This window comes from Pristis pectinata, chromosome 15, assembly GCF_009764475.1.
Source record: "Pristis pectinata isolate sPriPec2 chromosome 15, sPriPec2.1.pri, whole genome shotgun sequence".
NCBI classification, from domain to species: Eukaryota; Metazoa; Chordata; class Chondrichthyes; order Rhinopristiformes; family Pristidae; genus Pristis; species Pristis pectinata.
The window spans coordinates 36446501-36459261 of NC_067419.1; the positions used below are offsets into that span (position 1 = coordinate 36446501).

At 38.3% G+C, this 12761-nt stretch overlaps 1 protein-coding gene across 1 annotated transcript in view; it reads right to left on the bottom strand.

The window, feature by feature from the left end:
* Positions 1–2794: 2794 nt before the first annotated feature.
* nots (nothepsin) overlaps positions 2795–12761 on the bottom strand; it is a 30244-nt gene continuing 20277 nt past the window's right edge. Inside the window, exons 5-9 of the mRNA XM_052030273.1 lie at positions 12113–12312; positions 7953–8075; positions 5553–5694; positions 4299–4397; positions 2795–4189 (exon numbers count right to left, since the gene is read on the bottom strand). Of these exons, the coding sequence (XP_051886233.1) occupies positions 4025–4189; positions 4299–4397; positions 5553–5694; positions 7953–8075; positions 12113–12312 (729 nt within the window). The 3' untranslated portion in view covers positions 2795–4024. The remainder of the gene's footprint in view (positions 4190–4298; positions 4398–5552; positions 5695–7952; positions 8076–12112; positions 12313–12761) is intronic.

Consider the following 12761-nt stretch of genomic DNA (forward strand, 5'->3'; position numbering starts at 1 on the left):
ACCATAAAAGAAAGCTTCCACTCTGCATTTAAAGTAACAAGAATAAGTATATTTTATAAATATAATGTTGTATAATATATCTTTCGATAATAAATGTATCATCAAATCTGGGCAATGCCACTAGGTGGAGCAATCCACATCCTCAAAGCAGCTTGTCTGGATAATAAACAGTGGAATTATTCCAATTGATTGACTTTTGGTAAAATGTGAATGTTGGTAGATCTAAGAAAGCACAATTCTGGCAATGAGAGATAGAATTAAGTGAAAAAAAACTGGAAACAATGGATTTATTGCAAGAGCAAACTTGAGTAAATTAGTATACACAGTATTATAAAATTTGCTGACCTAGGGAAAATGGTTTATTTCTAAGTATTGTTCTGAATTTCTTATAAATAAATTAACCATGTCAATAACAATAGATAATGCATAATCAACAGGTAAATATGCCTGAAAGTTTATTGTTAACTTCAAGCCACTTGAAGTAGTAAAGTGCTAAATAGTCAAACTGCAATCATACCCATTTATCTATTTACACAATGTTTATATATTTTCAGATAAGTATCTCATGGATAGAGGCACAGATAGCCACAACATTTCCAGCACTATCACAGGAAGTGGTGGCGCAAGGCAAGATAGGTCCTAGCCAACATGGTTTTGTGAAGGGAAGATCCTGCCTGACCAACCTATTGGAGTTTTTTGAAGAAATCACAGGTAGGGTGGATAAGGGAGAGGCAGGTAGATTTTGGTGTATTTAGACTTTCAAAAGGCCTTCGATAAGTTGCCTTGCAAGAGACTGATTAATAAGATGAGAGGTCATGGAATTAGGATAGCAGAATGGGTGGAGCATTGGCTGGTTGGCAGGAAGCAAAGAGTGGAAATAAAAGGATCTCGTTCTGGTTGGTTACCGGTTACTAGTGGTGTGCCGCAGGGGTCGGTGTTGGGACCACTCCTTTTTACCTTGTACATCAACGATTTGGATAATGGAATAAATGATTTTGTGGCTAAGTTTGCGGATGACACCAAGATAGGTGGAGGAGTAGGGAGTATTGAGGAGATAGGAAGGTTGCAGAGGGACCTAGACAGTTTAGGAGAATGGGCAAGGAAATGGCAGATGAGTTTCAATGTTGAGAAATGTGCAGTTGTACACTTTGGAAGCAGAAATAAGCGGGCAGATTATTATCTAGAAGGAGAGAAGATTCAAAGTACGGAAGTACAAAGGGACTTGGGGGTACTCGTGCAGGACACCTTAAAGGTTAACCACCAGGTCAGATCGGTGGTAAAGAAAGAGAATGCTATGTTGGCATTCATTTCGAGAGGTATAGTGTATAAAAGTAAGGAAGTGTTGATGAGGCTCTACGGGGCACTAGTGAGGCCTCATTTGGAATAATGTGTGCAGTTTTGGGCCCCACATTTTAGGAAGGATGTGCTGACGTTGGAGAGGGTTCAGAGGAGATTTACGAGGATGATTCCAGGAATGAAAGGGCTTATGTATGATGAGCATTTGTCGGCTCTTGGACTGTACTCACTGGAGTACAGAAGAATGAGAGGGGACCTCATAGCGGCATTTAAAATGTTGATAGGAAAGGACAGAGTAGATGTGGCTAGGCTGTTTCCCTTGGTGGGTGAGTCCAGGACCAGAGGGCACAATCTTAGAATTAGAGGGTACAGTTTCAAAACAGAGATGAGGAGAAATTTCTTTAGCCAGAGGGTGGTGAATTTGTGGAACTCCTTGCCACGTACAGCAGTGGAGGCCAGATCAGTGGGGGCGTTCAAGGAAGAGATAGATAGATATCTAAATAGTCAGGGTATCAAGGGATTTGGGGATAAGGCCGGAAAGTGGGATTAGAATAGGTTTTTTTTCCTCCCCATTCCCCATTTCTTTTTCCCTTTTCCTTGGAGCAGACTCGATGGGCCGAATGGCCTGCTTCTGCTCCCTTGTCTTGTGATCTTGTGATCTTGTAACATGCTTTCAGAAGGAAATTAGGCAAGTATGTGAGAGGCAATAGAAACTGATACAAATATTGGCTATCAGACCAATACAAATATCTGCATGTCAATAAAAGATGGGGAGCAAACATTGTTGGCCTTAAGTGAATTAAGGAATTGGCAATCACGGAGATATTTCTTCCTATCACAATGATGCTCTATCTCACTATAAACAATCCATTAGGATATAAACAGAAAGAGCTGAAAATACTCAATTTGAAACTCTAAGTATTTCTCTTGCCACAGATGCTGCCTGATGTACTGAGCATTTTCTGTGCTTCTTCTTTGGATATCAAATGTCTAGACACAGTTGTATTTTCGCAAGAAATTGGGAGCACTGGATATTCATCACCATAGCCTTGGCAGGTCCTTAGCTATCAACTCTGAATTTGTATAAAGGATACAAGTATTTAATGGACTTTTTCTGTATAATAGTTTCCGTGGCACATCTGCATTTGAGACCAACACATTTTCAAGTTTTGCAGCAAAGTTGTTTTTATGGTTTGCAAGCCCATTTTCATATTCGACTTTCTCTTTTTGTACGTTTCTTCTCTGCCCTAGTGTTTATCCATGTTTTCTTCTTCCTGCTGACTCTCACGTACATGTGTGATTATGAAAGAGGGAGTGATATAGTATGTGCATAATGTGGCATATGAGCAGAATCTGACAACGTAAGTGAGATTGGAAGAGGAAGATTGTGAGAATGAGAAAAGTGGTTTTGGTCTCAGTTTAAGATTTTGATTTGCTTTATCATCATCCCCATAGATACTGCTAATAGCTCATTTGTAAGGTAATTTCTTTTCACAGGGTTATAATTCCAACAAGAATTGGTCATTTCTCACAAAATCACAAGAATGTAGAACAATGGAGATGCATATTGTAGTGCACAGTGTGAAAATATTCTGTAAATTTAAATACCTGTAGCGATACTTGGAATTATAAGGCTAATTTATGCACTGGAAAATCTGACAAGCAATAAATGAGATGACTGACTTATTTCAGTGATGCTGTGCCATAACTAGGAGAACTCAATGACAGTTCTTTAAATCATATCATGGTTTCTCTTATGTCCATCTGAATGGGCAAAGGAATGCCAGTTGCAGCAACAGTTTAATAGTTGTCTGATAACCAATAGCTGCGACTAGTGGCAGAGGAAATCACATTGAGGCTGACCTAATGTGTCTTTGGAGGGGTGCTTCCAGTCCATCCCAAGGACCCTCTGTTACCCATTTTCCAATAAATGTTGCCGTCTAGGTATGTTGGCATTCCCTATTTCCCAGTTTGGTTCCCTTTGTGCCAAGACAACCAAATCTCAAGTTCACCGACCACCTCACCCAGTCAGCCAAACCTACTTAATTTTGCCATTGACTGAAATTAAAACCCCATATTTCTGAAATACCCTAAAGATAGTTGCCTTGATTAACAGAAAAATATCTTCTCATGGCAAGAAGCACAAATTTGGTATTAGTGCCTTATTTTCATGCATATAATATGATGTTAATAGTAAAGCAACTCCTGTATTAAAGTAAGCCGTATATTTACTACTCCTCTTTAGTGCTTTACCAATGGCAGTGGAAGACTTCTGGAATCAGGATTAATTCCTGCCATTCCTGAGTATGGCAGGAATTAATCCTGATTCTATCATGTCAACAATGGAAATGACCCCCTATCCTATCCGCCTTTTCCATCATGAACGGTTACTTAAATTGGTATTATTGGCTTTGTTTTCCTATTATTTCAGCTTTAGGGGCATGATCCCACACTGCGAACCTCGGCCCTTCACCTTCTCAATAAAGTGAAGATTTTAACTTATTATCCTCAAGAAATGCAAATTCTTTATTGAAATCAATATTGCACAATGTAGTTTCTGAAGCCATCAGAGTTGGAATTGATTATTTTTATCTCAGTAAAATAGAACTGCTAATTTTTCAGTTGCCTGTAAGATTGAATATTACTAAACCATTAAGGACAATTCTGAAGAAATTAAATAGGAACAGTTCACTTCTTATGTTTCAGTCTCCTATGTTCCCAAGACTCTTCAATGTTGACGAAATCTAGCAAATCCCACTCTGTCATTTCCCCGATCAAAAATGGTGTAGTATTTTGCAAGAAAAACATCTCCCAGAATCCACAGGGGGTCACCAGAAGAATACATATTTATTGCTTGGAATCCATACAGGCACGTTGAGCTTCCTCTGTCCAACTTGTGAAAGGAAAGTACAAAATGTTATGTTGAAATATTCCACAAAATAACAAGAATGTCTATTTATGCATTATAATGAAATGTGCATGAATCCAGTTAAAAATGGTACCTTTTTAATATAGTCTTCTGCTTCCAATGTGTATTCCACCCCTTCAATTGTAAATGTCACATTTGGCAGCCTGAGTGTTTTTTTGCATTCTACCAGATACTGGCAATAAAGAAACAGGTTATGGATGAAAGGGTGCTCACGTTATTTAATAGCCTTTTCTTAAGTAAGGATTAGACTAAGTCTACAACTATTCAATCTAGATAGGTTAGTGGGTCTTATATATGTCGCAATAGATTTGTTAGATGCCAGGGGGTACATTTTTTGCAGAGAAATCATTGAATTCAGGAATATTTTGCTGTCACATACAGTGAATACCAATTCGCTGCAAACAATAAATAGGTTCCCAAGAGTAACTGGCCCAAACAGAAGGTAGATGGGGTCACTGATGGTTATATCACATATTTGCTGCTTGATTGCCTTGATTGGTCAGAGATGTCTTTCCCAAACTGGCCAATAGGATGGTTGAGTGGTGAGGGGGTTGCAAGGGAAAAGAAATGACACCATGCCAAAATCAGACAGGATTAATGAATTAGCTGGTCATCCCCTTTTCTATACCTTCTTTTAATCATAGAGTATGCTAGTACATAGCAAATACATTAAGACAGCCAGAACTTCAATAGAAAAAATTAGTTGTAATATAGTCATCTTTTTAATATTGTTGTTTAATGGCAAACATGAAGGAGTAATGCCATGTTAAACCATTAAACACTGTGAACAACACTATAACAGCAAAATTACACAAGAATCTTTCTAGACTTATATCTGAATATCACACAATGCCATGTATTTATTTGCAAATCCATCATGGAAGCCAGTATTGATATTTCTATCAAAGTTTGGCACATCATAGGAGAATTGGTGTGTATTCTTGTCTAATTTATATAGAAATGTGATATTCCAAGTTTTGTATCATTTGAATTTGATAAATAAATGAAGAAAACTGATAAATAATTTTGATTATACTGTGCAAAATCACTATTCAATTAATAGCTTTTAAGGGGATGCCACAGGTACTTTATTAAGCATGCAAGAACCATGTTCCCAGAAATAATGAATAATATCAAAACTAATCACCAGAATTCCATTTATAAATCTTCAGAATGTTTCAACATAAAATTTTAATGATGGTTATGTCTGCGGTGCTTTAAAAATGTGGTCACTGAATTATTTGCATAACTAGATAGAATTAAGCTATACCCTATAAAAGTTAAGTAAGTAGGATCAGTTCAACAATCAGCAAGTTAAAATTCATACCTCGCCCATGCCAACCTGAAAGTCAGCAAAATTATGAAACATTTGTTTTACTTCCATGTAAGGACCAGCTATCAAGGAGGTTCCAGTGTCAACGATTGCAGAACAGCCATTGCGACATACAACAGTGTTGTGAAATTTTATGCTGGATTGAAAGCATTGCACAATGTCAGTCATTCCTGAATCAGAAGCAATAACAATAGATCTATTCTTTCAACATGACTAATAATTCAGATACAGATGTCAATTTCAGATTACAAATTGATATTGGTGTGAATCACTGAAATAAATCTTAACTCATTAAAAAATCGCTAGGATAATATTTAGTCAGATGTTTAACCCCATAAGAAGTTTCAAATTCAAAGTCTCATTGATCCAAATCAATTCATTGTTGGTTTGAACAGAAACAACACACATTTTGGACAGCCAATCTGCTTGTGTTATTAATTTAAGTATTATAATGAGGTTATCCAACATTTTAACTCGTATTTCCTAGTCCCTTCCATGCACTCTGTCTACACTTCTCGCTGCCTCAGTATAGCAGCCAACATAATCAAAGACCCCTCCCACCCTGGACATTCTCTCTTCTGCACTCTCCCCTTGGGTTGGACATACAAAAGCCTGAAAGCATGAACGACGAGGCTCAAGGACAGCTTCTATCCTGCTGTTATAAGACTATTGAATGGACCTCTATACAATAAGATGGACTCTTGACTTCGCAATCTACTTCGTCATGGCCTTGTACCTTATTGTCTGCCTGCACTGCACTTTCTCTGTAACTATAACACTTTATTCTGTTATTGCTTTTCCCTTGTACTACCTCGATGTGCTGATGTGATGAAATGATCTGTATGGATGGCATGCAAAACAATGTTTTTCACCCTACCTCAGTACTGGTGACCAAATCACCAAATTTGGCTCAGGCCAACCAACAGCTGAAATAGGGCTGATTCCAGCTTGTGAGGCAGGAGCAGGAAGACTATTTCTTCCAGGTCCAACAAGCTACTCTGTGAACACAACCCAATGAGCACCAGTACTAACACCCCAACTCCACCCATCACCCTACGACAGCCCAGTCCTGTGACTACCATTGGTTACTGCCCCCTCCATCCCAGCCATCACCTCCATCACCCAAAACCAGCCTGTCTCCAATGATCACAAGAAGTATTCATTAACACATTTTCCCAAACCCCATTACTGACATTAGACACCTTGGCTATGACCTTGTACAGTAGTATTGCCCTGGAAGCTACCTGACAAAGAAGAATTTAAAGAAATCCTGCATGAACACTACTTCATTATTCCTTTTTTTTGCACTATTTGTTTTGTAATTTATAGTAATTTTATGTCTTTGCACTGTATTGCTGTCGCAAAACAACAAATTTCACAACATATAAGTCAGTGATAATAAACCTGATTCTGATTCTAATAAATAATTGGAAATCCCATTCCTCTAGGTTTCCCACACTGAATATCCATACCCTATTCCCTCTCTGCAATGAATGCAGCTATAAGTCCAGGTGTTTTTACTTTATTTGTACAGCATGGTAACAGGCCCATCTGGCCCAATGAGCCTGCACTGCCCAATTACACCCATGTTAACCTACTAACCTGTACGTCTTTGGAATTTGGGAGGAAACCGGAGCACCCAGAGGAAACCCACACAGTCATGGGGAGAACGTACAAACTCCTTACAGACAGCGGCAGGAATTGAATCTTGATCACTGGCGCTGTAATAGCGTTACGCTAACCACTACACTACCGTGCCTGCCCTCTTGTTAGACCTAAAGCACAAGGCCTCACACAGGAAGGGCCGAGGCAGATTTAGAGAGTGATGCGAAACAAATCTGAAATGGTCATTATCATTTTTCATTCAAGCCAAAAATTGCATGGATTTAAAAATTATGTGGCTTTTTTTAATCACTTTGTCTCATCCATTTTTCATTTACTTATAGGGATTTGCAAATGCAGTAGTTTTACTTAAGCAAATCATATACATGTAGATTTAGCTTACTGTAGTGGTAGATTTATTTAAACTGTGCTTAAAATCTTAGCTTTTACTTTCCCATTTTTTCATTTCATCAGATTTTTAAGTGTTCTCATTATAAGAATTATCTCCAGCTATTGTATATATGAAGGCTAAAGTTAACATTATAGTTAATAACATCAAAAACTACACACAAGTATTTTCTAGACCAGTTTCGCTGAAGTTTACTGATCCTTTCTGAGTTATGCTTACAAAACAGTATCTTAAACCTAGATAATTTGATTTATTTAAATGATTAAATTGATTAATAATAAAATTTGATTCTGAGTGGTATTAACATGTATCAACAAAGCAAAAATTGCTTGTTCACAGCTGTAGTACATCAAAGATCACTTTACAGATTCACACTCACTTACTTTTGTAATGATATTTGCCAGTACTTCTTCTGTGTGACTCTGACCCAATTAATCTCCCCTGTGTATTGGGAATGGTTAATCCCTCCCAGCAACAATTCACCACCTCTATGTCTGTCCATTTCTCTGGGAAAATAAATGTCATTGGTATATAATATAAAATAGAAAACATTCTCATTATTTACATGTATTACATATTTGCTACAGAACCTTGTGTCTTTTACTTCCAATGTAATTGTAGTCCCTCTCAAATTTATTTAACATTGCAGAATTTTTGGCTTAAATTAACAATGGTGTAATTTGCATTTGTATAGATAATCTGTGCTAATAGGTGGAAATGGTAGCATAAAAATGTATAGTAATAATCAAGAATTCTGATTTTGGCAATTTAGGAAAAAGAAGATTGGAAGGTGTAAAGCGATTAAATCCGGAGTGGGAAATAAGGAATATGGGAGAAGAATTGCATGAACATAGGACAGTTTAGGCTGCATGACACAAATAAGTTTTCCTATAAAAATCCAGAATGCAAAGAAACAAATTGAAAGAATTACATTCAAAGGTTCGGGTCAGTCACTGGTGAGGCATGGTTTCAAGATGGCCAAGTTAGATGGCATCTGTGGAGAAGTGACCCAGAACTTTCACTTATCTGTCATTTTAATTCTCCAACCTACTCCCACACTGACGTCTCTGTCTTGGCCTGCTGCACTGTTCCAATGAAGCTCAACATGAGAATCACAGAATGGGTACAGTGTGGAGGAGGCCATTTGGCCTGTTAAATCCATACTGTCCTGTTATATGAGCAATCCAGCTAATTCTGTTTTCCCATCTTCTCCCACAACCAGCAAATTATTTCTTATCAAATACTTCTTCATATTCTTTTTAAGATAAGAGAAGTTATCTTTATTAGTCGCATGTACATCGAAACACACAGTGAAATACATCTTTTGCTTAGAGTGTTCTGGGGGCAGCCTGCAAGTGTTGCCACGCTTCCAGCACCAACACAGCATGCTCACAACTTTCTAACCCGTACATCTTTGGAACGTGGGAGGAAACCAGAGCTCCCGGAGGAAACACACGCAATCACGGGGAGAACATGGGATAGAAGCTATCCTTGAGCCTGGTGGTATGTGCCCTCAGGCTCTTGTATCTTCTGCCTGATGGGAGAGGGGAGAAGAGAGAATGAGCTGGATGAATGTGGTCTTTGACTATGCTGGCTGCTTCACCAAGGCAGCGAGAGGTACAGACAGAGTCCATGGAGGGGAGGCTGGTTTCTGTGGTGCGCTGGGCTGTGTCCACAACTCTCTGCAGTTTCTTGCAGTCCTGGGCAGAGCAGTTGCCATACCAAGCCGTAATGCATCCAAATAGGATGCTTTCTATGGTGCATCGATAAAAATTGGTGAGTGTCAACGGGGACATGCCACATTTCTTTAGCCTTCTGAGGAAATAGAGGTGCTGGTGAGCTTTCTTGGCCGTGGAGTCTATGTGGTTGGACCAGGACAGGCTTTGGTGATGTTCACTCTTAGGAACTTGAAGCTCTCAACCCTCTCAACCTCAGCACTATTGATGTAGACAGGTGCATGTCAAGTCAATGACCAGCTCTTTTGTTTCGCTGACATTGAGGGAAAGGTTGTTATCATTACACCATGTCACTAAGCTATCTATCTCCTTCCTGTACTCTGACTCATCGTTATTTGAGATACGGCCTACTACGGTGGTATCATCTGCAAACTTGTAGATGGAGTTAGAGCAGAGTCTGGCCACGCAGTCATGAGTGTATAGGGAGTAGAGGGCTGAGAACGCAGCCCTGTGGGGCACGAGTGTTGAGAATAATCGTGCTGGGTATGTTGCTGCCTATCCTCACTGATTGCGGTCTGTTGGTCAGAAAGTCAAGGATCCACTTACAGAGGGAAGTGTTGAGTCCTAGGTCTCAGAGTTTGGTGATGAGTTTGCTTGGAATTATAGTATTGAAGGTGGAGCTGTAGTCAATAAACAACAGTCTAACATAGGTGTCTTTACTGTCTAGATGCTCCAGAGATGAGTGTAAGACCAGAAAGATGGCACCCCTGTGATTAACCCTATGACTCTGACTCTACCCAGTGGGTGAAGACCTTCTCTTTTGTTCTCACTGCCCTTCTCCTTTTCTGCAACTTAAAACCTGTTTCATATTTAACTTTCCCCTGTTCTAATGAAAGATCACCCATCTGAAACATTAACGCTGTTCCTGCCTTCACAGATGGTTGCCTGAATTGCTGGGCATTTCTAGCATTTTCTGATTTATTTCAGATTTCCAGCAACTGCAGTGTTTCGGTTCTGGAGGAATAACGTTTCAAGTCAATTATCTTCCATCGGACAGCTATCAACCGAAACATTAACTCTGTTTCTCTCTTCACAAATTCTCTCTGAACTAATAAATATTTCCAGCCTTTATTGTTCTTGTTTCTGATTTTTAGCACCCACAGTAGTTTATTTTAACTTTAAAGGACATTTGGGATTAGGATCTGAAAGTGCCAGGATATGAGGTAGACTCAAGCAGTAGAGAATCTGGAAAGAGTGGCATGTGGTGGTTAAGCATGAAATCACATGTATGGTAAGAGATGACACAAAGAAAAGTAAGCAGGCAGTGAAGATTTTATGGGTAGAATTATGAAAAAGAAAATAACTTAAAATTATAGTCAAGGCTGTAATTAGACCTATGGGAACATTGGTGAAATGGCTGTATGTATCCATGCAAAGTTTAAATAAGTGTGTAATAAAGGAGTTCTACTTCCATATAGATTGAGGTAAACCACCATGCTTATCACAGGTGTGGGGCAGGACAGGTTCTTTCTTTAAACTAACCAAAAGACAGACTGTGTTAGATTAAATAAAGAATTATGATCCAAGGTTAGTTTAACAGCCTAATAATCCGTGAATGTTTATATTGAGATAATATGATCAACTTCAAAATGGTGTGTTTGAAAGAGAAATTGCAAAATATTCAAGATTCAAGTTGGGATGAGACAGATTTTCCAGAGTGAAGTAGACCAATCTGACAGAGTGTAAAATGACAAAAGATCAGTAGAATATAAGATGAGATAAGATACCTTTATTAGTCACATGTTCATCAAAACGCACAGTGAGATACATCTTTTGCGTAGAGTGTTCTGGGGGCAGCCCGCAAGTGTCGCCACGCTTCCGGCGCCAACATAGCATGCCCACAACTTAATATGCTCGAAAAAGAACTTATAGTGATGCAGAAGCAACTTACATCCTGGAATGCCAAGAGCTCTGCTTCCTAAAAAAACTCTGGGTGACTAATACGTGACAAAAAAAAGTAAAAGCATTAAAGAATGCAAAAACATGCAGATTCTGCAGAATAAAAACAACAATAAAAAATGGTAAGACAGAGCTGTGCAAAGGGACTATGGAAAAATAGTTGGAAGGGATATCAAAAATCAACACAAAAATGCTATAATTCTGCAGATGTAAAAGGGAGGGGCTAAATAATCAACTTGTTATCCCCATGTTCCAAAGATCAAATTGTTTTGTAGAAGCATAACTTGTCAATGTGAAAGGTTATAGTTTCACTTTGGAAGAGTGAGTAACTATTCTGTAACTGCTAAAAAATGAATGGCATTGCAATTATTTCATGCCATAGGTTTCGTGTGAGAAAACTATCATCGTTTAACGTTACAGTTTCATAATGAGTCACCATGCAGTGAGACTAGTGTAAACATCCAGCAGTTAAAGACCTGACATTGTCATTCCTAATATGTTTCATTATTTCTCCTCAGGCTGTTTGTCTGCAACTGTTTGTCAGGATCTTAATGCACAAGTGATAATTGGATTGCCTGCAGGTAAGTTTCCTCATCATGTGCAGACCACAGGGGCTTGCTTGGGTACATGCAGATGCTCCCATTTGTAGCAGGCTGCATGTTTTGTCACTATGGCATAAAATAACAGTGTGAAATCCACTGATATTTGTTTACTAAGGAGATAAATTACTTATTTATTCCTCAGTTGAGAAATTCTGTGTAATAGCTATAAGAATAATTAGCGTACAATAATATATAATAATATTTACATAACCTCAGTGCACTTAAGTCACGTCAATATGAAAAGGTATAAATCATGCTTTATTGACTATTCCGTTTTATATGGAATGGAGAGGCTATAAAACAAACCTGTTAAGTAGGAATGAAAATACAGGAGCTTCCAGCAGACCCTGGTGCATCATTCTGTCAAATACCGGAACGGCTCCACCTTCAGCTAAAACAGGATATCCTAAACCTAAAATTCCATCAAATTGAGCTAGAGTAAATGTCGAGCCTGGCTCATAAACAGATTCACCAAATTCTTGGCCTTGTACAATAATGCTTCCAATCTGTTAAAAAAGAATAGTAGAAACTTGTCAGGCAAGTAGAAGATGAAGGTTAAAATAAACTACAGTTGCTGGGAGGCAGAAGTCCAATCAATAGGTTTGCAGTAATCTAAAACATGAACAGTGTATGAACTTTCACCTTCCCAGCCTGCTTCTTATGTGAAATCTGAGTATAATATAAGCCTTTTGGATACTATTTCTCTAAAGAAAACATTAAGACACTCATTGAATAGATATGTCTAGTCGATGGTTTGAAGTAACTTCATTATACAAACAGTTTAGAAAGGATACTTTTATGAAGTTAGGGCAAAATACCATTTTGATGCTAATTCTGATAACTTTTGGTGTAACGCTCATATATCACACATTGTATTAATGCTACTATTGCCTCAATGTCACAATCATTGAGCATAACAGATCCACAGCATATTAGTCTCAGGGGCAAATATCTG